This window comes from Dryobates pubescens, chromosome 33, assembly GCF_014839835.1.
Source record: "Dryobates pubescens isolate bDryPub1 chromosome 33, bDryPub1.pri, whole genome shotgun sequence".
NCBI lineage: Eukaryota > Metazoa > Chordata > Aves > Piciformes > Picidae > Dryobates > Dryobates pubescens.
Genome location: NC_071644.1, coordinates 9,061,893 through 9,089,447, shown reverse-complemented (window position 1 = coordinate 9,089,447; position 27,555 = coordinate 9,061,893). Strand labels below are relative to the sequence as shown.

Here is a 27,555-nt window from a genome sequence, read left to right as displayed (position 1 = left end):
TCCCCATGCTGGTGCCGCTGCTCCGAGGCACAGGGCTGCTCCGGGGGGGCTGCTCCCCAGGGGAGCGCTGATCCGGGCTTGTCCTCCCTAGCTCTCGCTCCTTGCTTCCCCCCAAGGCTTCATTCATTCACTCTGACCCCCCCAGCAGGGTGCTTCCCGCCGCGTTCACGCCGCAGGCTGCCGCCGCTCGGTCCTAGCCGGGAGCCTCGCCGGACGCCGCTCCCGCTGGCGCCAATTAGCCAGCAGCAGCAATTAGCCGGAATGAACTCGGGCGCGGGACGCTGCCCGCGGAACGGCGTCCAATGGGGGAGCTCTGCGGCTGCGGGGAGGCCTGGCCCACGCCGCGCCTCATTAAGCGCTTCATTAAGCGCCTCATTTGCATACCAATCAGGAGCGCGGGGCAGCTTCCCGCCCGCCTCCCGCCGCCGGCCGGCAGCACACTGCGGCTCTCGGCGTGCCCCGCGGCGGCTCCTCCCATTGGCCGCGCTGCCCGCTCCGCCCCCGCCCCTTCCGCGCTCCCATTGGCCGCGCTGCCCGCTCCGCCTCCGCCCCTTCCGCGCTCCCATTGGCCGCGCTGCCCGCCCCGCCCCCGCCCCTTCCGGTGGCTTCCGCCGCGGGCCGGGCCGCTGCCTGCGGGCGGGGCGGAGCGCAGCGCACCGGGGCGGGCGGGTTTGAATGGCGGCGCGCCCGGACCCCCCCTCCCAGCCCTGCCATGAACTTCTCGGAGCTCTTTAAGCTCTCCGGCCTGCTCGGCCGCTTCTCTCCCGACGGCAAATGCCTGGTGAGTGGGCGCCGGGGGGGGTGACGCGCAGCACCGGGGCCGCTGCCGCCCGCGGCCCGAGTGGGGTTGTTAGGCCAAGCGGCATCGCGGACGCGGGGCCGAGTGACCACCGGGAAACGGCTTCTCCCTGCTGTGAGCCAGCCCGGGGTGCGTTCGGTGCAGCGACATCCACCGGGCCCCCGGGGCAGCCCCCACGGACCGGGCAGCGGCGTCCCCTCGGGAGCCGGGGACCGACGAAGCAGCGACTGAGCTGCAGACCTGCAAAGACCGAAGCGTGCCCGTGGGCCGCCTGGCTTGCGAAGAGGCTTTTAGCCGTCAGGCGTCTTTATAATGGAGAGCTGGTTAAGGTTAGTTGAAGTCGCAGCTGTAGAGCCGCAGGCTGGGTTGGACGGGGCCGCTAAAGGCCATCGCGTCCGAGCGCCAGAGAGAAAGAGCGAGGCAGAGAGCAGCGTTTGTGGGAGCAGAATCAGTGCCCCGGCAGCGAGGGGATGAGGGGAGAGCCTTTGCTTTGCTCTCAGCCCTTCCCTCTGCGGTTCAGATCCCGGGTCCGGGATGTGCAAACCCAGCGAGAGCGCAGAGCTGAGCCCCAGCAGGGCGGCAGCCCCGGGGGCCGGCCTGCTGCCGCCGCGGCTCAGCGCTGCCGTTGCCCCTGCTCAGGCCTCCTGCGTGCAGTACCGGCTGGTGGTGCGGGACGCCAGCAGCCTCCAGATCCTGCAGCTCTACACCTGCCTGGACCAGATCCAGCACATCGAGTGGTCATCAGATTCCCTCTTCATCCTGTGTGCCATGTACCGGCGTGGGATCGTGCAGGTGAGGGCAGGGCCAGGGCAGGGCTGCCTGCTGGGCAGGGCCAGGGCAGGGCTGCCTGCTGGGCAGGGCCAGGGCAGGGCAGCCTGCTGGGCAGGGCTGCAGGCACTGCTGTCCCTGGGTGCCCTGGGCACAGCCCAGCCTGCCAGTGGTCCCAAAGCCACCAGCAGAGAGCCACTTGCAAAGCCACAAAGGGAACTGAGCACATTCATGCAAACAAAGCCAAGCTGGAGGCCATCCTGAGGCTTCCCAGATCAGTAAGAAACAAATCCATGCAGGCTTCCTAAGTGCAGCACAGCTTGGGGGGTTTAAAGCTGCTGAGGGTCTGTCCCAGGCAGGGGCCAGCCACCCAGGGGCAGGGACTTACCTCTGGAGCGGGCTCCGGCGCCAGTCCTTCATGGCTCCGGGCTTGCAGGGCTCTGCCGCGGGAGCCTCCCCTCGGCCCTGCTGCTGCCTGAGCAGAGGCTGTACCGAGCTGCCTGCTGCACTCCCTGCTGCACTCCCTGCCCTCCCCTCTGCAGGTCTGGTCCCTGGAGCAGCCAGGCTGGCACTGCAAGATCGACGAGGGCTCCGCGGGGCTGGTGGCCGCGCGCTGGAGCCCGGACGGGCGTCACATCCTCAACACCACCGAGTTCCACGTGAGTGCCGGCCAGCCCAGCGCTGCTCCTGCTGCCAGCAGGTGCTGCTGCCTGCCCCTTGCCTCCCAAAATAGCCCCAAAGCCCTTAAAGCTGCAGTGGTGCTGAGGAGGGTGGGTGCAGGCCTCCCCTCGCCCTGCCCGCCGCGGTTTGGCTGCCGGAGGCGGGGGGCAGCGGCCGAGGCCTGGCTGGGAAGGCAGCAGCGTGCTGAGGGCGGGGTGGGCATGGCTGGCACTCAGCAGAGCAGCTCTGGGCATCAGCTGCGGTGTCTGGAGCTCAACAGCCCAAACCACCCTCGCTGGGGAGCGGCTGTGGGCCTGGCAGTGCGGCCCTGCCGCAGCCGGAGCAGCGTGGCCTGCACTGACCTCTGAGGCCAGACCCGGAGCCGCATCCTGGCCGTGCTGCCTTGGCTGTTGGAGTGCCTCACACCCAGATGTCTGACTGCCCTTGGGAGAGACACTTGGTGAGGTGGTGTGCCTGTGCAGCAGCCTCTTGCCAGTCCCTCTCCCCTTCAGCCAGTGAGGAGTGCTGCAGGTCTGAAAGGCCTGCGGGGACAGCAGCAGGGGCAGTGGTTTGACATGGGAGCAGAGCAGGTTCAGAGGGGATGTGAGGAGCAAGTTCTGCCCCAGGAGGCTGCTGGAGCCCTCCCAACAGGTTGCCCAGGCAGGTAGCTGAGGCTCCATCCCTGGAGATATCCAAGGTGAGGCTGGACAGGGCTCTGGGCAGCCTGCCCTAGTGGAGGATGTCCCTGCTGAGTGCAGGGGGTTGGACTGGATGAGCCTTGGAGATCCCTTCCAACCCATTCCATTCAGCCTGGAGCCCCCAGCAACATTGCTGCTGCCCAGGAAGAGCCCTGAGGGCTGGGAGCTCCAAGGGAGGAGCTGGTGGCAGGTGTGGGGGTGGCCAGCAGGTATTGATTGCCTCCCAACAGAACTTGCTGTGACCTTAGAGGATTTCACTAAGCCTCTGCCAGGCTGTGCTGGGATAGGTTTTCTTTCCTGCTGTAAACAGGCTGCTAAATTAGCTGTGGTCAGACAGCTGCCTGGGCTCTGCTGCTGTCTGAGTTGTGTTTGCTCCCTGCTGATTCCATGGTCTGGAGGGGCCAGGCCTGAGTGCTGCTGCAGTCACAGTGCCAGGGAGCTTCCTGCTGCTTTGTCACCCCTGGCAGCAGCTTCAGAGGCTGCTTGGAGGGGCTCAGGGCTTCCCTGCCCCCCTCTGCAGCCTGGCACTGCTCCCTCCTGCTGGCAGCTCCTCAGCTCAGCCTGGTGTCCCCCACCAAGAGCTCCTTCTTCCTCTCTGCAGAGAGCTGCCTGGCTGCTCCCCTGCCAGCAATCCACACTCCCAGTGCCCCTGGGAGGTGCTTCAGCAGCTGCCAGGCTGCCAAGGTTCTTGTGGCCAGCACTGCAGTGCTGCCCAGGGAGGCTGTGGATGCCTCCTCCCTGGGCCAGGCTGGGTGAGGCCTGCAGCAGCTGAGCCTAGCTGGGAGCTGTCCCTGGGCAGGGTGGGGAGCTTGGAGGAGAGGAGCCCTGAGCTCCCTTCCAGCCTGAGCCATCCCCTGCCCCCTCTTGTGTGGGGAGCAGCTGGAGGAGGAGCAGCACTGCTGCTGCTGGGGGAGCTGGGCTCTTGCTGGGCTCCAGGCTCTCTGCTCCCCCAGCCCCAGGCTGGGCACTGGAGCCCTGGGGAGCCCTGGGCTGCAGCAGCAGGCAGGGCAGGGCTGTGTTTGTGTGGCTCTGGGAGCTAATCCTTGGTAACTGCCAGTGGCCAGTGCTGCCTCAGAAGTGCTTCCTGGCCAGGAATGTGCTGTGGCTAATCTCCTGCTGTGTGGGAGGCCCTGCTGACCCAGGCAGGTCTGGGACACAGGCTGGCAGCCAGCTGAGCCCCGAGCTGGCTGCAGAAGTGTTTGCATCTCTGGGAATCCCCACTCTGACACCTGCCTGGAGCTGTCAGCAGCAGCCCCTGCTCAGGGCCCAGCCCTGCAGGCTCCTGCTCACATTCCCAGCTGAGGGCTTTTGGCTTCTCAGCTGTTCTGAGGCTATTTGAAAACTGCTGCTGCTTGGGGCTGCTTTCCCCTGCCAAACAACAGCTGAACACCTCTCAGCCAGCCATCCCCAGGAGGCCTGGAGGTTGGCAGCCCCACTGAGAGCCTTCTGCCCCTGGAGAGAGTGCCTGCTGCAGGCTCTGTGGGCCAGGAGCTGCCCTCCTGCCCCTGGCTGCAGTTGTCCCTCCCCAGAGGGCCTCAGGGAGCAAAGGACAAGGAAGGTTCTGGGCACTTCAGAAGCTTTTGGCTTTCTTTCTAACCCCACTCTGTGCTCTTCATGTTCTTGTCTCTCATCACCTGGCTCAGGGCAGTCCCAAGCACAGGTCCAGGCTGGGTGAGGAGAGGCTGAGAGCAGCCTGCAGGAGAAGGCCTTGGGTGACAAAGTCCCCAGGAGCCAGCCCTGGTCCCTGGCTGCCCAGAGCCAGCCCTGTGCTGAGCTGCAGCCAGAGCAGGGGGAGCAGCAGCAGCACAGCAGAGCTGCAGCCTTGGACCAGGGCTGAAGTTCCACTTCTGTGGTGAAGCAGAGCAGGCTTTGCTCAGGGAGAGGCAGCTCTGCCCTTGTGGCTTTGCTGCTCTGCCACCCCACCTTGCCTTGCTGCAGCAGGGTGTAGGCAGCAGCAGCTGAAGCCCCTGGCCCCATCCTGCCTGCAGCTAGAGGTGGGGGCCTGAGGTGCTCCCCCTGGCCCTGCAGGGGGGCTGGGGGCTGCTGTTGCCAGGGGACAGCAGGGGTTTGGTTTTGCTTGGATAGTCTGCAGCTGGCAGCCCAGAGCCTGCAGGGCCTTGCTGGGCAGTGCCCCCACTGCAGCCCTGCTGCTGCATCCAGCCCTCCAGTGCCATGCAGAGCTCCTCTGCCGCTCAGTGTGCAGCTGCAGGAGCCCTCTGCAGCCCTGGCCGTGCCTGTGGCACCCCTTTGGCGTGGGGAGCCTGCAGCTGAGGGCAGAGAGCTCCTCACTGGCACTGCTCAGGGCTCTGTTTGAGCTCAGTCCAGCCCAGGAGCAGCCTGCCTGACCTGCTGGGGGGCTGGGGCTGTGTTTGCCTCTTGTCTGCAGAGCTAACCGAAGCCTTCTGCTCTCCCTGGCAGCTGCGGATCACAGTCTGGTCCCTGTGCACCAAGTCCGTGTCCTACATCAAGTACCCCAAGGCTTGCCAGCAGGGTGAGTGCCCCCCAGGGGCTGAGGCAGCAGGGGGAGTGCCCCCCAGGGGCTGAGGCAGCAGGGGGAGTGCCCCCCAGGGGCTGAGGCAGCAGGGGGAGTGCCCCCCAGGGGCTGAGGCAGCAGGGGGAGTGCCCCAGGCTGAGCCAGCAGGGCTGCCTTGGGTCTGGCAGGAGGGGAAGGTGACACTGCCTTGGTTGGGGGCACTCAGGGGGCCGCCGGGGGGCGCCGCTGCCCCCGCCGGGGTTGCTGGGGTGCTGCTGCCCCTGCCGGGGGGCGCTGGGGTGCCGCTGCCCCCGCCGGGGGGCGCCGCTGCCCCCGCCGGGGGGCGCTGGGGTGCTGCTGCCCCCACCGGGGGGCGCTGGGGTGCCGCTGCCCCCGCCGGGGGGCGCCGCTGCCCCGCCGGGGGCGCTGGGGTGCTGCTGCCCCCGCCGGGGGGCGCTGGGGTGCCGCTGCCCCCGCCGGGGTTGCTGGGGTGCCGCTGCCCCGCTGGGGGGCGCCGCTGCCCCGCCGGGGGTGCTGGGGTGCTGCTGCCCCCGCCGGGGGGCGCTGGGGTGCTGCTGCCCCCGCCGGGGGGCGCTGGGGCGCCGCTGCCCCGCCGGGGTTGCTGGGGTGCCGCTGCCCCCGCCGGGGGGCGCCGCTGCCCCGCCGCGGCTGACTGCCGCCGTGCCGCCCCAGGCCTGGCCTTCAGCAGGGACGGACGCTACGCCGCGGTGGCCGAGCGCAGGGACTGCAGGGACTGCGTCAGCATCTTCGTCTGCAGCGACTGGCAGCTGCTGAGGGTGAGAGGGCAGGGAGGGGCTCGGCCTGCGGGGGGCCTCGGGGACCCTCTGCCCCAACCTCCTCGGCCGCTCCGGGCCTCGTCCGGCCTGGCCTTGAGCGCCCCCAGGCGGGAGGCAGCCGCAGCCTCCCCGGGCAGCCTGGGCCAGGGGCTACTTCTCCCCCAGCTCCCTCGGCCTGTGCCCACAGCTGAGCCCTTGGAGCACCTCTGTGGCTTCCCTTGGGCCTGCTGCAGGCTCTGCCTCCTTCCACAGCTCCCCTGCAGGCTGCCAGCCTGTGCTGCGCAGGGCTTCGGCTGTCTGCTTCCAGACTCCTCGGAGCCTTCTCTGCCTGCTCCCTCGGCCTGCAGGCAGCCTCCCACCGCAGGGCTCTGCTCAGGAGGCCAAATGTGTGCTGCATGGCCCTGGGGAGCTGCTGATGGGGTGCCAAAGGTGGGGCTGTTCAGCCTGGAGAGGAGAAGGCTCCAGGGAGGCCTTGGAGCAGCCCTCCAGGAGCTGAAGGGCTCCAGGGAGGCCTTGGAGCAGCCCTCCAGGAGCTGAAGGGCTCCAGGAGAGCTGGGGAGGGACTTCTGGCCAGGGCTGGGCGTGAGGGGGGTTGGATGGAAGCTTGGGGGGAGGGCAGCTTGAGCCTGGGGGAGCAGGCACCAAGCTCTGTGGTCTGATCCCATGGCCTTGGGGTTCTCCTTTGTCTTCTGGGGCAGCATTTTGATACTGAGACCCAGGACCTGGCTGGCATCGAGTGGGCTCCGAACGGCTGCGTCCTGGCAGCGTGGGATGCATGCCTGGAGGTATGAGGGGCAGGCTGAGGCCTTCCTTGGGCTTCCTCGTGGCTTGGAGCCCCCACAGGTGAAGCAGCAACTCAAATAACCACTCTGCACGTTTGGGTTTGTGGGGGGGAGGTCTCTTAAGCATAACAAAGCCTTCAGCCACTTTGTCCCACCCTGGTGTGGGCACCCAGCGGCCTCACAGGCCAGGGAGAGAAGAGAAGAGAATAGAATAGAGCAGGTTGGAAGAGACCTCCAAGATCATTGTGTCCAACCCCTCAACCAACCCAACACCACCTAAACAACTAACCCATGGCACCCAGCACCCCATCCAGTCCCCTCCTGAACACCTCCAGGGATGGGGACTCCACCACCTCCCCAGGCAGCCCATCCCAAAGGGCAATCTCTCTCTCTGTGCAGAACTTCTTCCTCACCTCCAGCCTAAACGTCCCCTGGCACAGCCTGAGACTGTGTCCTCTTGTTCTGGTGCTGGGTGCCTGGGAGAAGAGACCAACCCCCACCTGGCTACAACCTCCCTTCAGGGAGTTGGAGAGAGCAAGGTCTCCCCTGAGCCTCCTCTTCTGCAGGCTAAGCAACCCCAGCTCCCTCAGCCTCTCCTCACAGGGCTGTGCCCCAGACCCCTCCCCAGCTTTGTTGCCCTTCTCTGGACACCTTCCAGCAGCTCAACCTCCTTCCTAACCTGAGGGGCCCAGAACTGGACACAGGACTCCAGGTGTGGCCCAAGCAGTGCAGTGTACAGGGGCAGAATGAGCTCCCTGCTCCTGCTGGCCACACTGTGCCTGATGCAGGCCAGGATGCCATTGGCCCTCTTGGCTGCCTGGGCACACTGCAGGCTCGTGTTCAGCCTACCATCGACCAGCACCCCCAGGTCCCTCTCAGCCACTCTGCCCCCAGCCTGCAGCACTGCCTGGGGTTGCTGTGGCCAATGTGCAGAGCCTGGCACTTGGCTGTGTTAAGAGAGCTTCAGTGGCAGCTGAGCTTGGGAGCTCTGTCAGTCAGCTGGGGAAACCAAGGGCCTGCTGTCAGCCTCCAGAGGGGATCTCTCTGTTCCCTGCACAAAGCTCTCTGTTGCAGTACAAGATGCTGCTGTACTCCCTGGACGGGAGGCTGCTCTCCACCTACCGTGCCTACGAGTGGTCCCTGGGCATCAAAGCCGTCGCCTGGAGCCCCAGCAGCCAGTTCTTGGCCATTGGCAGCTACGATGAGAAGGTGAGGGCCGAGGCTGCCCCCTGGGGGCCCTGTGCTGCCCCCTGGGGGCTCAGCGGGGGCCGAGGCTGTGCTGCCCCCTGGGGGCTCAGCTGGGCCGAGGCTGTGCTGCCCCCTGGGGGCTCAGCTGGGCCGAGGCTGTGCTGCCCCCTGGGGGCTCAGCGGGGGCCGAGGCTGTGCTGCCCCCTGGGGGCTCAGCTGGGCCGAGGCTGTGCTGCCCCCTGGGGGCTCAGCGGGGGCCGGGGCTCAGCAGGGCCGGGGCTCAGCAGGGCCGGGGCTCAGCAGGGCCGGGCTCAGCAGGGCCGGGCTCAGCGGGGCGGGGCTCAGCGGGGGCCGGGCTCAGCGGGGGCCGGGCTCAGCGGGGGCCGGGGCTCAGCAGGGCCGGGGCTCAGCAGGGCCGGGCTCAGCGGGGCCGGGGCTCAGCGGGGCCGGGCTCAGCGGGGGCCGGGGCTCAGCGGGGGCCGGGGCTCAGCGGGGCCGGGCTCAGCGGGGCCGGGGCTCAGCGGGGCCGGGCTCAGCGGGGCCGGGCTCAGCGGGGGCCGGGGCTCAGCGGGGCCGGGCTCAGCGGGGGCCGGGGCTCAGCGGGGCCGGGCTCAGCGGGGGCCGGGGCTCAGCGGGGCCGGGCTCAGCAGGGCCGGGGCTCAGCGGGGGCCGGGGCTCAGCGGGGGCCGGGGCTCAGCGGGGGCCGGGGCTCAGCAGGGCCGGGCTCAGCAGGGCCGGGCTCAGCAGGGCCGGGGCTCAGCAGGGCCAGGCTCAGCAGGGCCAGGCTCAGCGGGGGCCGGGCTCAGCGGGGGCCGGGCTCAGCGGGGGCCGGGCTCAGCGGGGGCCGGGGCTCAGCGGGGGCCGGGCTCAGCGGGGGCCGGGCTCAGCGGGGGCCGGGCTCAGCGGGGGCCGGGGCTCAGCGGGGGCCGGGCTCAGCGGGGGCCGGGCTCAGCGGGGGCCGGGGCTCAGCGGGGCCGGGGCTCAGCGGGGCTGGGCTCAGCGGGGCCGGGGCTCAGCGGGGCCGGGGCTCAGCGGGGCCGGGGCTCAGCGGGGCCGGGGCTCAGCGGGGGCCGGGGCTCAGCAGGGGCCGGGGCTCAGCAGGGCCAGGCTCAGCAGGGCCGGGCTGCTCTCGCCCCAGGTGCGCCTCCTGAACCACATCACCTGGAAGAGGGTCGCGGAGTTCCAGCACCCTGCGGCTGTCCTGAGCACCAAAGCTGTGAGTGCAGAGCCAGGGCCCTCTCCCTGCAGCCGGTGCCTGGGAGCTGCTGGCAAAGAACTCTCGCTCTGCAGGCCCTGCTTTGGCCTCCCTAAGGTGCAAGCAGGGCCTGGGAAGTCAGCTGGGGGGGTAAGGGAAGCAGAGGAATCCTCTCAAGGCCGTGGATTCGTGGAGTGGGTTGGAAGGGGCCTTAAAGATCATCCAGGGTGGGCAGGGACCCCTCCCACCAGCCCAGGCTGCTCAGGGCCTCATCCAGCCTGGCCTTGAACAGCTCCAGGGAGGAGGCAGCCACAGCCTCCCTGGGCAGCCTCTGCCTCCCCACCCTCTCTGCCAGCAATTTCTTCTTCCAGTCTCGCCCTGGGCTCTGCCTGCTGAGCCCTTCCCTGCTCTGCTGCAGGAGGGGAGGCTGAGCTCCTGGGGGTGCTTTGCCAGCAGCCTGTGCCCAGCTGCTGGCAGCCCCTGCAGGACTCTCTGCTTCTTTCTTTGTAGGTTGTGTATAAAGAAGTGGAGAAGTCCCCAGCTGCTGAGGCAGAGAGGCTTCCCCTGCCCCCGCCCCGGGCACTGGCCAGCTCCCTCTTCAGCACACACAGCAAGTGTAAGCCACAGCTCCCCAGCTGAGGCCCTGCAGCTGCCCTGGGATCAGTGCTGCAGCTGAGCTCTGCTGCCCTGAGCCAGCTCCCCCAGCTGAGGCTGGAGTCTGCTTCCCTGAGCCTGGGGAGGATCCTCTGGATGCTCTGCTCCAGGCTCCCAGCTCACCTGAGTTGCTCCCAGGGCAGGAAGCACCCTGCTAAGGGGGGGACCCTGTGGGGGCTTGAGGGCAGGCTGAGGAGCAGAGGGCTGCTGGGGGAAGGGGCTGTGGTTGGTGTGGAATCAGACTCAGTTTGGTTTGATGACATCAGAGGTCTCTGAGTCCAACCTCCAACCCAGCCCCCCCATGGCCACACGGTTCTTGACCACCTCCAGGGCTGGTGCCTCCACCTCCCTGGGCAGCCTGCACCAGCCACTGACCACTCTCAGTGAGGAAGGTAGGAGCCAGATCTTAGTCCTGGAGCTGCTTCAAAGCTTCTCTGAAGGTGCTGTGGGTTTGATCTCAGGCTTGCTTGGGTGTTTCCAGCCTTGCTCCCCCGGGGGCAGGGCAGCAAGCAGCCTGCTGCTCTGGACACAGCATCCTCAAACAGTTCCTGATTGCAGCACCTTGGGGGAGGCTAAAACCTGCAGCTGCCACTCCAGAGAGGAGGTTGTGACTGTTCCAACCTAACTGCTTGGTCCCTCCAGGCCAGCTCAGTGAGGTGCTGCTTCTCCTCTCCCATTCCAGATGACATCTGCCCCCTGCCAGCCTCTTTGCACTCTGTCAAGCCAGTTGCTGACAGGGCCAATCCCAAGATGGGAGTTGGGATGCTGGCATTCAGCCCAGATAACTGCTTCCTGGCATCCAAAAATGGTGAGCTCCTGCTGCCCCCAGAGGACCCCAGCCCAGCAGTGAGCTTGTCACCCCTCAGGGCTTCACAGGGTTGCCTTCCTCTTCCTCTGGCAGATAACATCCCTCATGCTGTCTGGATCTGGGACATCCAGAAGCTGAAGCTGTTGGCAGTCCTGGAGCAGCTGTGTCCCATCCAGTGCTTCCAGTGGGACCCCTGCCAGCCTCGCCTGGCCCTCTGCACAGGGAACAGCAAAGTCTACCTCTGGTCCCCAGCTGGCTGTGTGGCAGTGCAGGTTCCCCTGGAAGGTAAGGCCTGAGGCCCCTGCAGCAGCAGCAGCAGCCCCTCCAGGCCACCAGCAGCTGCTTAGTGCCTCCATTTCCCCCTTCCCGAGCACTCCTGTGAGCAGCTCCAGGGTGTGCTGGGAGCTTCCCCAGGCAGGGCCTCGTGGCTGTGCAGAGGGCCAGGGGCTGGAGTGAAGGCTGGGCTGGGGCTGGGTGTCCTGCAGCCCACTGGCAGGGGAAGTGTGCAGGGTGAAGCTGCTGGGCAAAGCTGGGAGCACCTCTGTGTGCCACCCACTGCTGCCTGGCCCTGCCTGCCCCTGCAGCCACAGCCTGCCCCCCTGCAGCCAGAGCTGCTGCCTGAGCCACTCCACCCTCTTCCTGCAGGTGACTTCCAGATCCTGTCCCTCTCCTGGCACTGCAGTGGTGACTCCCTGCTGCTGCTGAGCAAGGAGAGCTTCTGTGTGTGCTACTTGGCAAGGGAGGAGGTGCAGTAACTCTGCTGCCTTTGCAGGCCCTGGGGAGGGGGCAGGAAGGGCTTGGGGCCTGCTGCCCAGGGGGGTGGTTGTATTTATGGTTATTTATTGGAAGGGGGCTCCCAGACTCCTGGGGGGGGGAGGGCTGGGATGGCTTGGGAGTGAAGTGCTGGGGACTGAAGCCTGGGTTGCAGCAGCTCCTGAGTTTTGCTGCAGCTGAGCTGCCTCCTGAGCTGCCCCCCAGCAGGCCTCCTCCTGCAGGCTGGATGGAAGGCAGAGCTACTCCCCTTTGGTAAGGGCCAATAAAGATTTTGATAGCTACAAGCTGTGTGCCTCAGCTGGAGACCTCCTCCCTTCTCACCTCTGTTTCTGTTGCCTACAAGATGCTTTAAGACCAGGCTTGAGGAGGCTTTAAGCAGCTTGGTCTCGTGGGGGCTGCCCCTGGAACTGGATGATCTTCAAGGTGCCAGGGCTGGGTGGTTCAGCAGGGGCAGAGCCCTTGGCCTGTGCTGTACCTCTGGCCTCTACCTCTTGGGTGTCCTTCCCTTTGCTACTTCAGTGACAGCCTCACTCTCTCTCCCCCCAGTGAAGCAGCCAGGAACAAAGGGAGTTGGAATTTCACTTTACTGCAAGCTGAGGATTAAATCAACACCTTAGGGAGATGCATGGGGGGGACACATGCAGCTTCTTGCACTGCTTCAGCTCTGCAGAGGCTTCACACACACAGAGATGCTGCCAGCTCCACAGCGCTGCAGGGTGCACAGCAGGTCAGGCACCACGGAGGAGGGCTCCAGCCATGAGAGGAGCTTGGCAGAGGAACCTCAGGAGGGCTTTCAGAGCTGCTGCTGCTTGAGTTCTGCACACTGGGCTGGAGGTAAGCACGGGAATGTCTAAACCAGGCCTGGCCTCCTGTGCTTAAAGGCTGTAAGGGAGAGGGATCAAAGCTCTGCACTGCTGCTGCCCCGGAGTGGAGATGTGAGGCTAGAAGTCAGCCCAGCCTCCCCTCTGGGCCCCCAGCCTCCCCTCTGGGGTGGAGGGAGCTTTGAGGGCAGATTTTGGAGGCTTTTGGCAATGCTGTCCCCAAAGAGTCTGTTCTGAGGCTGCAGCAAGAGAGCCTCCAGAGGGAAGGAGGAAGCTTAGGCTCAGAGATGCTTCAGGTTGCAAAGAGGTTGTGTGCAGAGCTCCTGAGCAGCCCCCAGGGCAGCTCTGCCACCTGCTGCTCTGGGGCTAGGGAGGGCCTCAGCTTCCCCAGCTGGCCACAGGCATTCATCAGAGATCACTGGACACCAAACCCTCCTTGAGCAGTGCAGCTCCCTGCCAGGCACACACAGGACTGGACACCACAGCCAGGGACACAGCTGGGAGGGGCAGGAGGTGCTGCCCTTGGGAGCAGGGACCAATTGCACTTAATGGAGAGGGAGGACCTTTAGAGGTGGGAACACCACTGCCACCTGCACAGGAACCAGGGGGAGCTGCAGGTTAGACACAGAATACAGCAAGGACACTGCCCTGGGTCTGCTTCAGAGCCCTCTGACCTGAGCAGGGCAGCCAGGGCTGCTCTAGGCAGCAGCTCCACCACCCCCACTCCCCTGTGCCCCCCGTGCCCTGCCCAGGGGAGGCGCAGCAGCTCCCTTCCCTTGGCACCACCGAGCACCAGGGCTCCTAGAAGCCAATTCTGCCTCTTGTCATGGAGTAGCCCAGCTTGGCCTCGTTGTTGATGAAGGACATCAGCCCCAGGTAGGTCTCGATGAGCAGAGGCCGCTCCAGCAGCAGCACTCCGCCGGCCCGGCCCGGCAGCGGCCGCTCCCTGTGCGCCTTCTTCACAGCCTGCAGGAGCTGAGTCTTGAAGCTCTCCAGCTGCAAACCAACCCAACACAGAGACCTCACCCTGCTGCCCTGCTGCAGCAGCAGGAGGTGAAGGGCTGCTGCTGCTCTGCGAGGGGTCAGCAGCAAAGCTGCAGCTGCCAGGGGCTGCCCCTCTGCCATGGCAACCTCACAGCCTGGCACTGCCCCTCCGGGGGAGTTCTGAACAGCCTCTGAGGTGCCCTCTTCCCCTGGAAGCCAAACTCCTGGCCTGGGTGGGCAGAGACTGAGCACTCAGTGATTGCTTCTGCCTGCTGCTCCAGCTCCCCCAGCTCTGATTTTCAGGACCCCCCCAGAGGCAGGCAGCCACTGCAGGAGCAGCTGGGAGCTGCCCAGGCGAAGGTCTGCAGCCAGCAATTAAGCTTTAATTAGCTGGCAGCCTAATGAGGAGTCAGGCAGCAGCCTGGCAGGTGGTCAGAGCAGGGAGAAGCCCCAAATCCATCTCCTTTTGGGCACTGCAGGAACCCTTTATGGGTGGCTGGCACAAAGTGACAGCTTGGGCTGCCCTCAAAGCCACTCTGGGGCTGGGGAAGCTCAGCTCAGAGCCCTGAGCTGTGGCTGCTGCCAGGCAAGCCAGGCCCTGCCCAGGCTGTGAGCTCAGCAAGCTGGGGGCCAGGAGAGGAGCTGCTGCCCTTACCTGGCAGAGGGAGGCAATCTTCTCATCAGCATCGGCCATGGGGTGCTCGGTGAAGGTAGCGTAGGGGATGCTGGTGGACCAGGGGTTCCACCTGTTGAGGAAGGAGCCACGGCCCTGCTTGTCCCACTGCACCCTGAGGCCAAGGCCCTCGCGCCTGGGGGGCAGAGGGGAAGAGGTCAGGTTTGGGGTGAGCTCCAGTGGAAACCTGCTGAGAGCTGCAAGCTGCAATGCAACTTCTGAGTCTCCTCTGGAAGGCTGAGAGAGGAATCCAGCCCCTGGAGTACACCAAGGTATGGCCCCAGGAGGATGAGGGCAAAAGGCTGAGCTCAGTGGGCAGCCTCTGCCTGCTGTGCCCTGGCACTGACACACTGCTGCCACTCACTGCCTGGCCTGGGCAGGACCTGCTCCCACATCTGCTCACCCTGGAGTCCTTCAGCAGCTCACTTTTAACCCACTCCCTCCCTCCTGGTTGGGTCCCCCCAGCTCCCTCCCTCCCTCCTGCCTGTGTCTCCCCCCGCCCCAGCTCCCCTCCTGGCTCTCCCCCCACCCCCTGAGGTTCTAATGGAGCTTCAGCAATGGTTTGCAAGGTCAGATGAGCACAAGGAAGAACCAAGTGGCAGCAGCTGGCAGCAGCTGGCAGCTCCACCTCTCGACACCCCCCCCCCCCCCCCCAATGGCAGCAGCTGCCTGGTGCCCCTGGTGCCAGCTTACTTGTTGAGGGATTTGGGTGGGAACTGGAAGGCCCCCACAGAGATGGTGTCCACGGCGCTGAGGCAGATCCTGGTGACGTGCTGGCACTGCAGGCTGATGAAGTTGTACTTGCAGATGAGCAGGGACCAGTCTGTGATGAGCACCAGCCTCTCCTTCTCGTTGTTCCAGTGGTCGATTCTGGGGGGACAACAGCAGCCACCTCCCTTCAGGGGCTTGGAGAGAGCAAGGAGGTCTCCCCTCAGCCCCCTCCTCTCCAGGCTGAACCACCCCAGCCCCCTCAGCTGCTCCTCCCCAGACCTCTTCTCCAGCCCCCTCACCATCCTCCCTGCCCTCCTCTGGACCGGCTCCAGCCCCTTCCTGTAGTGAGAGCCCCAGACCTGAGCTGGGGATTCGAGGTGTGGTCTCACCGGTGCCCAGGGCAGGGGCACAGCCCCTGCTCCCCCCCCCCCAGCCCCAGCTCTCCGCTTTCCCCAGGACCAAGCTGCCCCCGAGCTGCGCCCCCGAGCTGCGCCGCCGGCTGCTGCACCCTGCTGGGGCTGGATGGATGCAGCCCAACGCTGCCGCGGGTCTGCCCCACGGCCGGGCCGGGGCCCCCAGGGCCGGAGCCCCCAGGGCCGGAGCCACCCCGCACTCACTCTGCCAGCAGCCAGACGCTCTGCACCTCCCCGTCCTCCGCCGGCGACACCACGACGCGGATCTCGCTCACGGCCCGCTCGATGCTGCCGGGCTGCGGGGAGAGGCAGGCAGAGGGTTACGGGGAGCACGGCCCCGGCGGGGCGGGCGGGAGCCGCTCCCCGTCCCTCCGGGGCCGTTCCCGTCCCTCCCGGGGCCGTACCCGGAACACGAAGTACTCCCGGAGGCGGCCGGCGCGGGTGGCGGTGCGGACCCGGAGCGGCTGCAGCCTCTGCGGGACCGGGACCGGCTCCGGGGACTGCCCGGCTCCCCCCGGCACCAGCAGCTCCGCCGCACCGGGGCTGCCGGGGCTACCGGACGGGCCGCTGCCGTCCTCCGCGTCCCGGAGCTGCAGCATCGCGGCGGGGCCGAGCTCTGGCTGCCTTCCGGGGCGGAACGGAACGGGGCGGGCGGTGACCGAGCACCGGGCCCGCCTCCCCGGCGCAGGACTGGAGGAGTAGAGCAGGACTGTGAGCTCTGAAGCCCAGGGAGGGGATGGAGTGGGGCAGGACTGTGAGCTGAGAGCCCTGGAGCCCAGGGAGGGGATGGAGTGGGGCAGGACTGTGAGCTGAGAGCCCTGGAGCCAAGGGAGGGGATGGAGTGGGGCAGGACTGTGAGCTGAGAGCCCTGGAGCTCAGGAGGGGATGGAGTGGGGCAGGACTGTGAGCTGAGAGCCCTAGAGCCCAGGAGGGGATGGAGTGGGGCAGGACTGTGAGCTGAGAGCCCTGGAGCCCAGGAGGGGATGGAGTGGGGCAGGACTGTGAGCTGAGAGCCCTGGAGCCCAGGAGGGGATGAAGTGGGGCAGGACTGTGAGCTGAGAGCCCTGGAGCTCAGGAGGGGATGGAGTGGGGCAGGACTGTGAGCTGAGAGCCCTGGAGCCCAGGAGGGGATGGAGTGGGGCAGGACTGTGAGCCGAGAGCCCTGGAGCCCAGGGAGGGGATGGAGTGGGGCAGGACTGTGAGCTGAGAGCCCTGGAGCCCAGGAGGGGATGGAGTGGGGCAGGACTGTGAGCTGAGAGCCCTGGAGCTCAGGAGGGGATGGAGTGGGGCAGGACTGTGAGCTGAGAGCCCTGGAGCTCAGGAGGGGATGGAGTGGGGCAGGACTGTGAGCCGAGAGCCCTGGAGCCCAGGAGGGGATGGAGTGGGGCAGGACTGTGAGCTGAGAGCCCTGGAGCTCAGGAGGGGATGGAGTGGGGCAGGACTGTGAGCTGAGAGCCCTGGAGCTCAGGAGGGGATGGAGTGGGGCAGGACTGTGAGCTGAGAGCCCTGGAGCCCAGGAGGGGATGGAGTGGGGCAGGACTGTGAGCCGAGAGCCCTGGAGCCCAGGCTGTGCTCAGCACACTCCATAGCAGAGCTCAGCTCCTGCTGGGGAATGAGTGGCAGGTTGGTGTTTGTGTTTCTGAGGTCCCTGGCCTCGCTGCAGATCTCATCATCACTCTTCCTGGAGCCCTGCTGTACCTCTGCCTGCTTTCCAGGCCTGTTGCCCCCTGGGCCAGAAGATGCCAGGCTCGGCGTGCTGGGGAGCAGCCCAAGATGGGCAGCAGATGAAATTGACTTCCCAGGCGGCGCTGGGCTGCGGAGCTCCAGCTGACACCGGCAGCGATTCGCTCGCTGCGGCCCTGCCCGCCTCGGCTGCTTCCAGCCTTGCTTTCTCCCGACACAGGCACTGCAGCCTGGAGCCTCTGCCCGAGCCCAGGTGAAGCCAGGATCGCCAGCGGAGACCGCCTGGGAGCTGCGGCTGGAGCAGGACGGATCCCTGTGCGCGTCCTGGAGAGGGAGCCACACTCCAGGCTCTGCCCTCCGCCTGCCTGCTGGGCTGGAGGCCAGGCTCCCCCTGACCTTCCTGCTGCCTTGCAGGCGGGCACCGGGGCTGGGCTGTGCCTCAGCCGTGCCCCGAGGGCTCACCTGGGTGCCTGAAGTGCAGGTGCCAGGTGCCCAGCGCCCTGTGTGCCCAGGCTGGACCCACAGAGGGGATCAGCTCAGTGTAAGGCAAGCTTTGGGGCAGCAGCAGGAGGTTAGCCCTGGAGGACAAGCTGGGAGCAGTCTTCTGGTTCCCTGCTGTAAGGAAAATCCTAAACTCGAGGGATCTGACAGGAAAGTGGAGGATGGGATTTCTGTACCCTGGAGCTCTCCCCATCCCAAACCTCCATGGCCACACATTTCCTGCACCCCTGCGGGGATGGGGACTCCACCACCTCCCTGGGCAGCCTGTTCCAGTCCCTCACCACTCTTGCAGCGAATGAATTGTTCCTAATCTCCAACCTCACCCTCCCCTGGCACAGCCTCAGGCCATTTCCTCTCCTTCTGTCACCTGATACTAGTGAGAAGAGACCAACCCCCAGCTCCCTGCAGCCTCCTCTCGGGGAGCTGCAGAGAGCAGTGAGGTTCCCCAAGCCCCTCTCTGCCCAGTGTCTCCCCCAGCGCCCTGGGAACTGGTCCCGCACCAGCGCTGGAGCAGGTCGGATGCGTCCTGTCCGCTTCCCAAGCAGCCTTTCCTTGGGAAGAGAGGGATGTGGTTATCTGCCAGAGTGCACAGGAAGGATTGAATCTCTGTGGGGGCATTTTCAGAGCAGCTGTGAAAGGGATTTGGGGTGGTGTGTGCAGAGCTGGCCTTGAGTAGTGCAACAGAGCTGCCTCCGGAGAAGCGAAGCCGCGTCGCTCCGGCTACTGTTCTGCAGGGTCCCCCCTCCCCTGCTCGGGGCTGGCCACAGCTGGTGGGAGGGCTTTCTGCCTGTCAGCAAGAGAAGAAACAAGAGAGCATGTGAGGGAAAGGAGCTGGACCTGGGAAGGGCAGGAGGAAAGTTTGGTTACTGCCTTAAGATGCAGGGAAGCTGCTCCTGGGGGGGGTGTGTGCAGGAGCTGCTGGATCCTGTCTCCAGAGGAACTGTAGCAGGAGGATGGCTTCAGTGATGTGGATGGGATAAAGGAGCACCCTGCCTGCCCGGGGGAATGCCCTCTGGGAAGTGACTTCTGGGTGTGCAGGAGAGCAGCCCTCCTCTTCCCTTCCCCTCCCTTCCCTTCCCTTCCCTCCTTGCTGCTGTTGAAGTGCATCGGGACTCCGGCGCGGCTCAGCCCACATGGGGCTCCGCTGCTGGACACAGCCCAGGTCTTGTGAGCCGCCAGGTCCTCGGGCTTTGTGGAGAAGCAGATGCCAGGAGGAGAAGTCGCTCTGGTGCGTTCCACGGCGAGCCAATGAGCACAAGCGGCCAGGTTTGCTTCGGGGGAAGAGCCGCGGAGGAGCTGCGCTCGAAGCCTCTCCCGTGGGCTGCAGGAACTTGCTGAACTGAGCCTGTCTGGGAGGGAGCAGCCAGGAGGGACAGAACTGCTCCTTCCCCTCGCTCCCATCGCGTTGTGCTCGGCGAGAGAGGCACAACGGCAAGCCGGGAAGAGGAGGTGTCCAGCACCCTCCTCCTCTGGGGAGCAGGGACTCGGGGGCTGCGCTGCAGAAGGCTTCCCCTGGCAGCATCCCGGCGAGGACAGGACAGGAGCTGCTGCCATGGAGCTTCCTGCCGTGGCTCTGTCATTCATCCTCGCACTGCGAGCAGCTTCGCTGGCTGCGGGCACCCAACTCCAGCCCCACATGTGAGTAGCGACGGGAGAGAGACCCAGAAGCGGATTTATAGGGCAGGGAGCCGCGAAGGAGAGGCTAAATAAAGCGTTTTAGCATCAGGGGTGAAGGGAGGGGCAAGGAGAGCGGAGGGGGTGGGAGAGCTGCTCGCTGCTGCTTCCTCTGGTACAGAAAGGGGAGAGAAGTGGGGAAAATCTGGGGAGCCTTTGCTCGCAGGAGGTAACTGCGAGTGTGGAAGTGAAATGCTGCTCTTGTGCGAGCGATTGTTGTGCAAATAGCCTGACCTTTCCTCGCAGACCTGCTGGCTTCATTGCTCTCTCTGCCTCTGTCTCCCTGCACGTTTCCTTCCCCCCTCTGCCGCTCCCCTGGCAGCGCCGAGCCCGTTCTGTTTAATTAGATTTTACAGCTCCAGTTTGGTGTTAATCATTTGGCTTCTTTGGAAAACTTCCTTGCAAATTTGGGCTCCTGCCAGAAGATGATCGCTGGGTGCGGGGGGACTGCTCTCGTTCTGTCTGTAAACGAGCCCAGCGTTGCGTGGTGTGCCGACTCCGGGCTGCTCCCCCGATGCTTCTAACCTTTGGGCTGAAAAGGATCCCTTTGAGCAGGGGAAGGGCTGGCAGAGAGATGTCTTTTCTGCCTGTGTCTCAGGCTCTGTCTGCCTTGACAAGCACGTTAGGAGTCCTTGGATGAGACCCTGCAGATGAGACTTGTGCCAAAGCCTCAGAGAAAAGAAGCCTCCAGTGCCTGGGAAGTGCTGTCCCTCCCCACAGGACAGCGCTGCTGCTGCTACACACACGGCCACTCTCTGGGGCACCCAAGGACCTTTCTTCCCTGCCATGAATCACACCAAAGCGGTGCTGCTGCCAACCCCTTCGGTCCTGGTTTTGAATGTGTAGCTGGGTTGGAGGTGAGGGAGCGAGGGGCAGAGGAGGTCCAGGGTACGGAGATGCCTGGGGGCAGGGAAATCCTCACTTGAGGAGCTTGCAGCTCTCTGTGTCTGGAGACATGGAGTGAAGCAGCTCCTCTGGCAGCCCCCACCAGTGCCAGGGGCTGCTGTGGCATGAAGTGATGTGTGGGGGGGGCTCCAGAAGCCAAAGCTCAGCGGCCACTTGTGGGGGACGACAAGAGGAGAGGGTGGAGAGCAAAGCAGGGGGGGGAAGGAGGTGTGCCATTAATGCCTATGGTAACAGCAGCCTGGAGCAGTCAGATGCCAGCTGCAGTCTCTATGTCTCACCACAGCCAAAGTTATTTAGTTTAACTCCCTTTCTAGAGAGGACTTTTGTGAAAGAAAGCATTTTGTGAGGGGTCTTGGTCCCTTCTGAAGGACTTTGAAGAAGTGGTGACAAATAACTCCAGGCAGGGATGAAAGGTTCCCTCTTTGTTCTTAGTTTAAACCACTGACTCCTGTTTGGTGAGGGAGAAGCTGGGGTTAGGAGCAAAACCAAAGTGCCAATGGCCTTTCCCTGGTTTCTGAGTGACTCACAGCTGGGCACTTCAGTGGCTGCAATTCCTCTCCCAGCCCTGAGCCCTGAATGAGCTGGGAAGCAGCAAAGGCAGCAAAATGGGCTCTGATTTAAAGCACTGTTGGTGTTTGCATGGCAGGAGGCAGGAAAAGAACCCTCTGGGTGCAAAGAAAAGCAGAATGGCCAAGCACAGAAATTCCTCTGCTGCCTCTGCTCTGATCCATCCTCCCTGGTGTAAGGCTAAAGACTAACCTTGGTGTGTCAGTGGAAGAGTTCTTGCTGCGTGTTCCTAGGGTCCCAGGCTCTAGAGGCAGGGAATGGCAGCAGCCTCCCACAGTCACTGCTGCTTCCCGGGGTCCCACACTGCTTTAGCTTCCCCTTGCTGTGTCTGAGCCTCAGCAGTCCAGGATGGAGCAGGATGACTCCGCCATGGGATGACTCAGATGTCCTCTCTGTGTGACAGTTTCCTGTCTATAAACACTGCTGCATAAAAAACACCTTAAGGTCCTCAGGTCCAGCCATGACCACACAGCTCCCTGCAGACAGCTCCCTGCAGACAGCTCCCTGCACACAGCTCCCTGCACACAGCTCCCTGCACACAGCTCCCTGGCACACAGCCCTAAGCTCCTCAGCCAAACACCTCCGGGGATGGGCGCTCCGCAGCCTCCCTGGGCAACCTGTTCCAGTGCCTCCCCAGCCTCATTGCAGGGAGTTTCTCCCCAGCCTCCAGCCTCACCCTGGCCTCTGTCCCCCTGTGTCTGCAGGCCCAACGTCTGTGTGCAGCAGGAGCTGGTGGTGGTGGGGCAGAGGCTGCCCTGCGTGCAGAGCCTGGTGCGCAGCCTCCGCGTCTGGAAGCAGGACTGCGGTGCCCGGCGCTGGTGCCCAGGCTACGAGCGCAGGTGGGTGCTGCTCCCCCAGCTTGCTTTGCTCCATGTGTGGTGAGAATCCCCAGATCCCAGCATGCTGGGCTGGGAGCTCTGGGGATCATCCAGCCCAAGCCCCCTGCTCCAGCAGGGCAGCCACAGCAGCTTGCCCAGGGGCACAGTGTCCGGGGGGGGTTGGAAGCTCTCCACAACCTCTCTGGGCTCAGCCTGCTCCAGGCCTCCAGCAGCCTCACGCCGAAGAAGTTTCTCCTCGTGGCCAGGTGGAACCTCCTGGGTTCCAGGTTGTGCCCCTTGTCCCTTGTGCTGTCCCTGGGCACCAGTGATAAGAGTCTGGCCCCAGCCTCTTGGCCCCCACAGCTCCTTTAGCTCTTGCTGAGCATTGCTCAGCTCCCCTCTGGGGCTGCTCTTCTGCAGGCTCTCAGCCTTTGCTCCTCACAGAGCTGCTCCAGGCCCCTCAGCAGCTTCCCAGTATCCCCTGAGTCACCAACTGGTCTTCACTGGGAGCCCAGGTGAGGAGGGGCTGCAGAGGGAGGCTGTGACCCTGTGCAGCAGTGCAGAAAATGCATTTTTCTTCCCCAAAGAGCAACCAAACTCCACCGTGCCCAACCTGCTGTGCTCCACCTGCTCCCCCAGCCCCATGGGGCAGCGCTGATGACAGCTTCAAAGCAGCATCTCGGGCTGGAGGCAGCTTTTAAGTCCCGGCTGGAGGCACTCCTCCCGGTCTGTAATTGCTGGTGATCACCTGAGCGCTGAGAGCTGTGTGGTGGTGCTCAAGGAGCAGGCAGAGTCCATCTTTTGACCCTGCTTTAGGAGAGGACTTTGAAATGCTGGGTGCTGTCTGCTCCCACTTCAAAGGCTGGGAGCTCTTCTAGCCCCAGCTGCCCCTTTCTGCTCTCTGATTCGTGTTCTTGGAGCTGTAAATCAAGGAGCTGGAAGGAAGAAGCTTTCTGTGCTGCTGCAGGACGCTTGCTGCTGGAGCTCTGCTCCCGGGCAGAGCCCAGAGGTGAAGCCCAGGGCTGCTGGCAGGGCTTCCACCCAAGGAATGCTAAAGGCCAGACAGCAAAAGCACTACCAGCAGAACTTGCTCAGAGCTTTCCTTGTCCCTCATGCCCTCACTCCAAACCTCTCTGAGGAGCTCCCATCACCAGGAGCTTGCTCCAGCAGGTGGAAGCTGTCCTGCCAAGTCCCCGGCGCTGAGCCACGGAGGGCAGCGGAGCGCTCAGCTTCCGCAGGCCCAGGGATGCTGCACAGCCTCGGAGTCACCTCCTGGAGCTGCTCCAGTTGGACCCAGCTCCAGCAGCTCAGGAAGCATATTGACAGCTCCAGGATCTGACACACAAAGGGCTGACCTCAGGCTGGCCTCGGTGCCTGCAGCTCTGTGGGTGATGCAGCAAGGAAAGTCCAGGCTCTGCTCTTCCTCTCCCACCTGCCTGGCAGCAGCAGCCCCTGAGGTGCAGCTTCAGAGGTCTTGGAGCTGATTTCCTCACCCCCCTGGGCAGCTCAGGGTGCTGCAGGTACTGCCTGAGTCCCATCTGGTGGCTGTCAGCTGAGTCTGTGCCCTCAGGCCCCGGTCCCGTTGGGTTCTGTGGGGTTTCTGTCTGTGCCTGGAGTGCTGCATTGGAGCATTCCCCCCAGCCCAGGACAGCCCTTGCCCCCCAGCCCCAGGACACAGGTCCTGCCCACTCAGCCAGGCAGCAGAGGAGCTGAGCATCCTCTGGGCTCTGCTTCTCCTTGTGCTGCTCAAGTGCTGCTGCTGCTGCTGTCGCTTTCCCAGCTCAGCCAGCAGCAGGAGGTGACTTTGTCAGCCCTCAGTATCCCAGCGTGGAGCACTGACAGCACTGCCCCAGAGGGGCTGGAAGTGGCTTTTCCAGCAGCAGGACACAGCAGGCTTTTGAAGCCTGGGTTCCATCAGTTCTGGCTCATTCAACGTTTTCTGTGCCAGGGACTCCTTGAGCACAAAAGAAAACAGAAGCAGCGGAGATAAAGTATCTCCTGTGTGGCTCTTTCCAGTCTGCAGCATCCAGATAGCCAGAGGCAGCTGGGGCTGTCAAAATATTTGCCTCTCCTTGAGAGCCCACTTGGGATGACTGAAGGCTCTGGAGTGCCTGATGGAGCTCCCCAGGGCTGAGATGAGGTTGTGCAGGGTGCTGCTGGGGGCAGGGGGGAGCCTGGGCTTGGTCCTGAGCTCCCCCACATTGCTGTTTCTTGAGGAGTTTTCCTGCCTCTCCTCGTTCCTGGGCTCAGGCAGGCAGGAGGCAGCTGGCTGCAGTGCAGCCTCCCTCCTTCTGGGTGAGAAGCACAGGATCCCTGCACTCAGTGCTCCTGCTGTTGAGGCCACCCTGCGCCCAGCACGTCCTGCAGGGCTCCTGCTGCACCCTGCCGAAGCCCTGGGCTGGGCAAGAGCCCCTGGTGCCAGGGGGATGCAGATGGATCTGTGCCTCCTTGCTGGCTCTTCTGGGTCCTGAGTGACTCTCAATTGCTTTCTCAGCTGCTCCTGCAGCACAAGCATTTCCTTCACAGTTTGTTAGCAGCTCTCTCTCTCACACAGGCAGCTCTCTGCTCTCTGCTTTTGTCTCTCTCAGCTGTGCCTCCATATGCTGGCTGGCACGGCCCGAGGAGGAGCTCCAGCTTCCCCTCCCAGCAGTGCAAGGCTCCCCCTGATCCAGGGCTATTTTAGCCCCCTCCAGACACAAATCAAACCACCAGCCCCAGGGAGGGTAAATATTGTGGGTGGACACCCAGGGACACCTCTGCTGCGCCCCATAGCTGTTGTTGTTTGTCCCACTGGCTCTGGCGGAGCAGTTTCATCTGCTGCCAAAGGAGCCTTGCACAAGTCAGCTTCAAAAGCTGTGGCAGGCTCTGGGTTTTCACACAAACACAACATCAGGTTTCCAGGAAAGAAGTGTCCCTTGGATTTATTTGTGCTCCAGCCCAGCCCCTGCTTCCCCCTGCCCCAGCTCCCGGCCGGCAGCAGCTGTTACAGGCACCTGCAGCCCCTGCCCGAGCGCAGCAGCCCCTGCTGGCCCTGCCCCGGCTCTGCTGAGCCCTGGGGCTGTGCTCCTCGCTCTGGAGATGTTCTGGGGCTGGGCTGGGAAGGGCTTCTGGCTCTTTCTGCAGGGTGGGAGAGAGAGGTGGTGTGGCCAGAATGGTGTGGGTGGGGTGGGCTGATATGGGTCTGGTTGATAAGGTTGTGGCTGGTCCGGTGTGGGTGGTGTGGTGTGGTTGGTCTGGTTGGTGTGGTCAGTGTGGAGTGGTTGTTGTTGGTGTGATGTGGTCAGTGTGGTTGTTGTGGTGTGCTATGGGTCTGGTTGATATGGTAGTGGCTGGTATTGTGTGGTTGGTGTGGTCAGTGTGGTGTGGTTGGTGTGGTCAGTGTGGTGTGCTCTGGGTCTGGTTGATAGGGTTGTGGTTGGTGTGGTGTGGTCAGTGTGGTGTAGTTGGTCTGGTTGGTCTGGGTGGTGTGGTCAGTGTGGGTGGTGTGGTCAGTGTGGTGCAGTTGGTCTGGGTGGTGTGGTCAGTGTGGTTGGTCTGGTCAGTGTGGTGTAGTTGGTCTGGTCAGTGTGGGTGGTGTGGCCAGTGCGGCGTGCTCTGGGTCTGGTTGGTATGGCTGTGGTTGGTCTGGTGTGCCTGCTGTGGTCGGTGTGGGTCTGGTTGGTGTGAGCTGCAGTCGCAGCCTCTGCCCTTGCCAGGCTGCCCCCTGCACAGGAGCTAACCCTGGGGGCTGTCTCTTGCTTCGCTGTGTTCCAGGACCTCCTACTGCACAGGCTACCGGCAGGTGTACCGGCTGGAGCGGCGGCGCCGGTACGGCTGCTGCCCGGGCTGGGCGCGGCGGGGAGCTGACCGCGGCTGCCTCTACCGTAAGTACCCTGCTGGCCGGGCAGCATCCTGCGCCTGCTCCCTCAGCCTCGGGCGCAGCTCAAGCCCTGTGCCCGCAGCAATCGTCCTGAACCAGAACTGGGCACTTCTCTGCTTTGCTTCTGGGGGTTTGTTGCCCTTCCTGGCCCCTGGCTGCCAGGAGGCTTTCCTCTGGCTGCCCAGGAAGCTTCTGCCTGCTGCCTCCCCTGCTCACAGCCTGCAAGGCTTTTCCACAGCCCCATTCACTGATCCAGCTGCCAAATGCTGCTCAGCTTCTAACCCCCAGCCCGGGCTTGGTGCTGCCAGTGGTGCTGCTGGCAGCAGCAGTGGGAAGCTGTAATCCAAGCCCTGAGTGGACTTCTCCCAAGAGCAGCCAGGACCTGCTGAGTGCCTGTGCTGCTGCTGGCTCCTTGCTGGGCAGCTGGGCTCACTCTGCTTCTGGGGGGAGCTGCTCCCTTGGACAAGGAGGCAGCCCCTGGCTGAGGCCCTGGGCTGGGTGCTGTGCTCCAGGAGGCAGCAAACTGAGGCTGGCAGCTTGTGGTCACTTGCTGGAGTGTGCTCCTTGGGCTCCAAACCCCATCCAGGAGCAGGACTCCTGCAGGGCTGTGGCTCCTGGGTGGCTTTGGAAAGCTGCCAGGCACCAGGGCTGTTATTTTTAAGGCCTGCCGAGCCTGAGCTAGCCCTGGGAGAGGCTGCAGATCCCTCCAGCCCTGCCCTTCATCTGCTCTGCCAGGGGAGCCAAAGGTAGTGCTGGGTTCAGGACTGGGGACATCCAGCGAGGGAGGTCCCAGCAGCAGCCTCAGAGGAGAAAGCAAACTGCTGGCAGGGCTGAGGTGATGGCACGTGGCAGGCTCGGAGCTGAGAGCCAGGGCTTGGACCTCTTGGCCCCTGTGGCCTCCTCTGCTGTGTTTGCTGTGCCAGGCAGGGGTGGCAGTGGCTCCTGGCACGTGGGCTGTGCTTGGCTTTGCTGTGAGTCAGGCCAGGGACCAGCAAATGTTGGTCTAGAGAGTGATTTCCTGCTGTTCCTGCAGGAGAGGGAGCAGCAGCAGCCTGGTGGGCCCCAGTTCCACCTCCCCCCCGGGCTGCACTGCCTGCCAGGGGGGGCAGAAGCTGCTCAGCTCCCTTCCCCTGCTCGCTGCAGCCACATCCAGCTGGGGAAAGGCTTCACTTAGCTTTGCTTTGGAGATGCTGGGAGCAGAGAGGAAAATCAGACAAAGGTTTTCCCTGGGCCTGTGTGCAGGAGTGACTGTGCCCAGCAAGGCTGGCACAGGCTCCCTGGCACAGGCTCCCTGGCACCCACCTGGCCCTGATCTGCCCTCCCCCAGGCTCTGGGGCTGTGCTCCTGCCCTCCCCATAGCAAAGCAGCTTCTGCTACTGCAGGCAAGCCAGCCAAGGCTCTGAGCTCCAACCTGCCTTGGCACCAGGGCACGGAGGCTGCCTGTGTCCAGCTCCATTGCAGAGCTGATTTTTGGAGCTAATTAGCCTCCAGCACAGGGAAAACTTCCACAGCCACTCAGCTTTTGTTCTCTGGAGGGGCAGAGGCTGCCTGCACCTCCCCTGCCTTTGATCCTGAAGCAAAGGTTTAAAAGGACAACAAGAAAAAGGAAAGGAAAGGAAGGTTTGGCTGCAGCCAGACCTTGTCCTGCCTGCTCCAAAGCCTCCAAGCCAGCAGAGCACCCCCACAGTGCCCAGGTGTGGCTCCCTGCCCCCCTGCTGTCAGCCAGCAGGTCGTGGCCTTGGCTGAACCCAGCCGAGTCCTCCCGGCATGGTGTTTCCTGCCGAGGCAGGGAGCAATCCCGGCCCGGAAGGAAGCAGAGGAAAGGAAGCGAAGGTGCTCAGGGCAGCCTCTAACTCCTCCTCGCCGCCAGGAGCAGCGCTCCGGGGCTGGGCAGCGGTGGTCGGCAGGCTGCTGGCTGCGAGGGGGTCCGGAGGAGGGAGGAGAGGCAGCTCCAGCTCCTTTGCAGCGCAAAAGGCTGCGGGTGCCCCTGCGGGGCTCGGGCTGGCCGCGGGCGGGATGGCTGAGCCCTGGCCGCGCAGGTCCTGGGGCTCCCTGCTCCGTGGCTCTCGGCTCTCCCTGGCTTGGATTCCCAGGAGCTGGCGGAGGTTTGGCAGCCGGAGCCTGAGCTGAAGGACACCTTCCAGCCCTCCCCTCGCTGCCACCCATGGATGGCACATCCCAGAGCGGCACTGCGGGGGGCATGGGCAGCCAGGGCGGCCGCTGGCAGGGGGCACAAGAGGCTGCAGATGCAGGGCAGCAGCTGGCAGGAGGGAGAAGAGGCTGCAGCTGCAGGGCAGCAGCTGGCAGGGGGGACAAGAGGCTGCAGCTGCAGGGCAGCAGCTGGCAGGA

At 64.5% G+C, this 27,555-nt stretch overlaps 3 protein-coding genes across 3 annotated transcripts in view; 2 read left to right on the top strand and 1 right to left on the bottom strand.

Annotated features, from left to right (window-relative positions):
• Positions 1 to 645: 645 nt before the first annotated feature.
• WRAP73 (WD repeat containing, antisense to TP73) lies at positions 646 to 11,623 on the top strand. Its single transcript, XM_054175820.1, has 12 exons — positions 646 to 781; positions 1,439 to 1,591; positions 2,110 to 2,226; positions 5,344 to 5,416; positions 6,092 to 6,195; positions 6,894 to 6,980; positions 8,052 to 8,186; positions 9,304 to 9,381; positions 9,871 to 9,976; positions 10,697 to 10,822; positions 10,916 to 11,107; positions 11,468 to 11,623. Exons 1-12 carry the CDS (start codon positions 713 to 715, stop codon positions 11,575 to 11,577), a joined length of 1,350 nt encoding a protein of 449 aa, XP_054031795.1. The 5' UTR covers positions 646 to 712; the 3' UTR covers positions 11,578 to 11,623.
• Positions 11,624 to 13,148: 1,525 nt separating this feature from the next.
• TPRG1L (tumor protein p63 regulated 1 like) lies at positions 13,149 to 15,817 on the bottom strand. The gene is made up of 5 exons (XM_054175833.1): positions 15,603 to 15,817; positions 15,403 to 15,494; positions 14,768 to 14,944; positions 14,057 to 14,210; positions 13,149 to 13,413 (listed from the first exon to the last, which is right to left on the bottom strand). Exons 1-5 carry the CDS (start codon positions 15,795 to 15,797, stop codon positions 13,219 to 13,221), a joined length of 813 nt encoding a protein of 270 aa, XP_054031808.1. The 5' UTR covers positions 15,798 to 15,817; the 3' UTR covers positions 13,149 to 13,218.
• A 3,061-nt stretch (positions 15,818 to 18,878) lies between these two features.
• The window catches only part of MEGF6 (multiple EGF like domains 6), a 68,574-nt gene continuing 59,897 nt past the window's right edge, over positions 18,879 to 27,555 (top strand). The window contains exons 1-3 of the mRNA XM_054175698.1: positions 18,879 to 19,020; positions 21,234 to 21,368; positions 25,101 to 25,210. Of these exons, the coding sequence (XP_054031673.1) occupies positions 18,935 to 19,020; positions 21,234 to 21,368; positions 25,101 to 25,210 (331 nt within the window). The 5' untranslated portion in view covers positions 18,879 to 18,934. The remainder of the gene's footprint in view (positions 19,021 to 21,233; positions 21,369 to 25,100; positions 25,211 to 27,555) is intronic.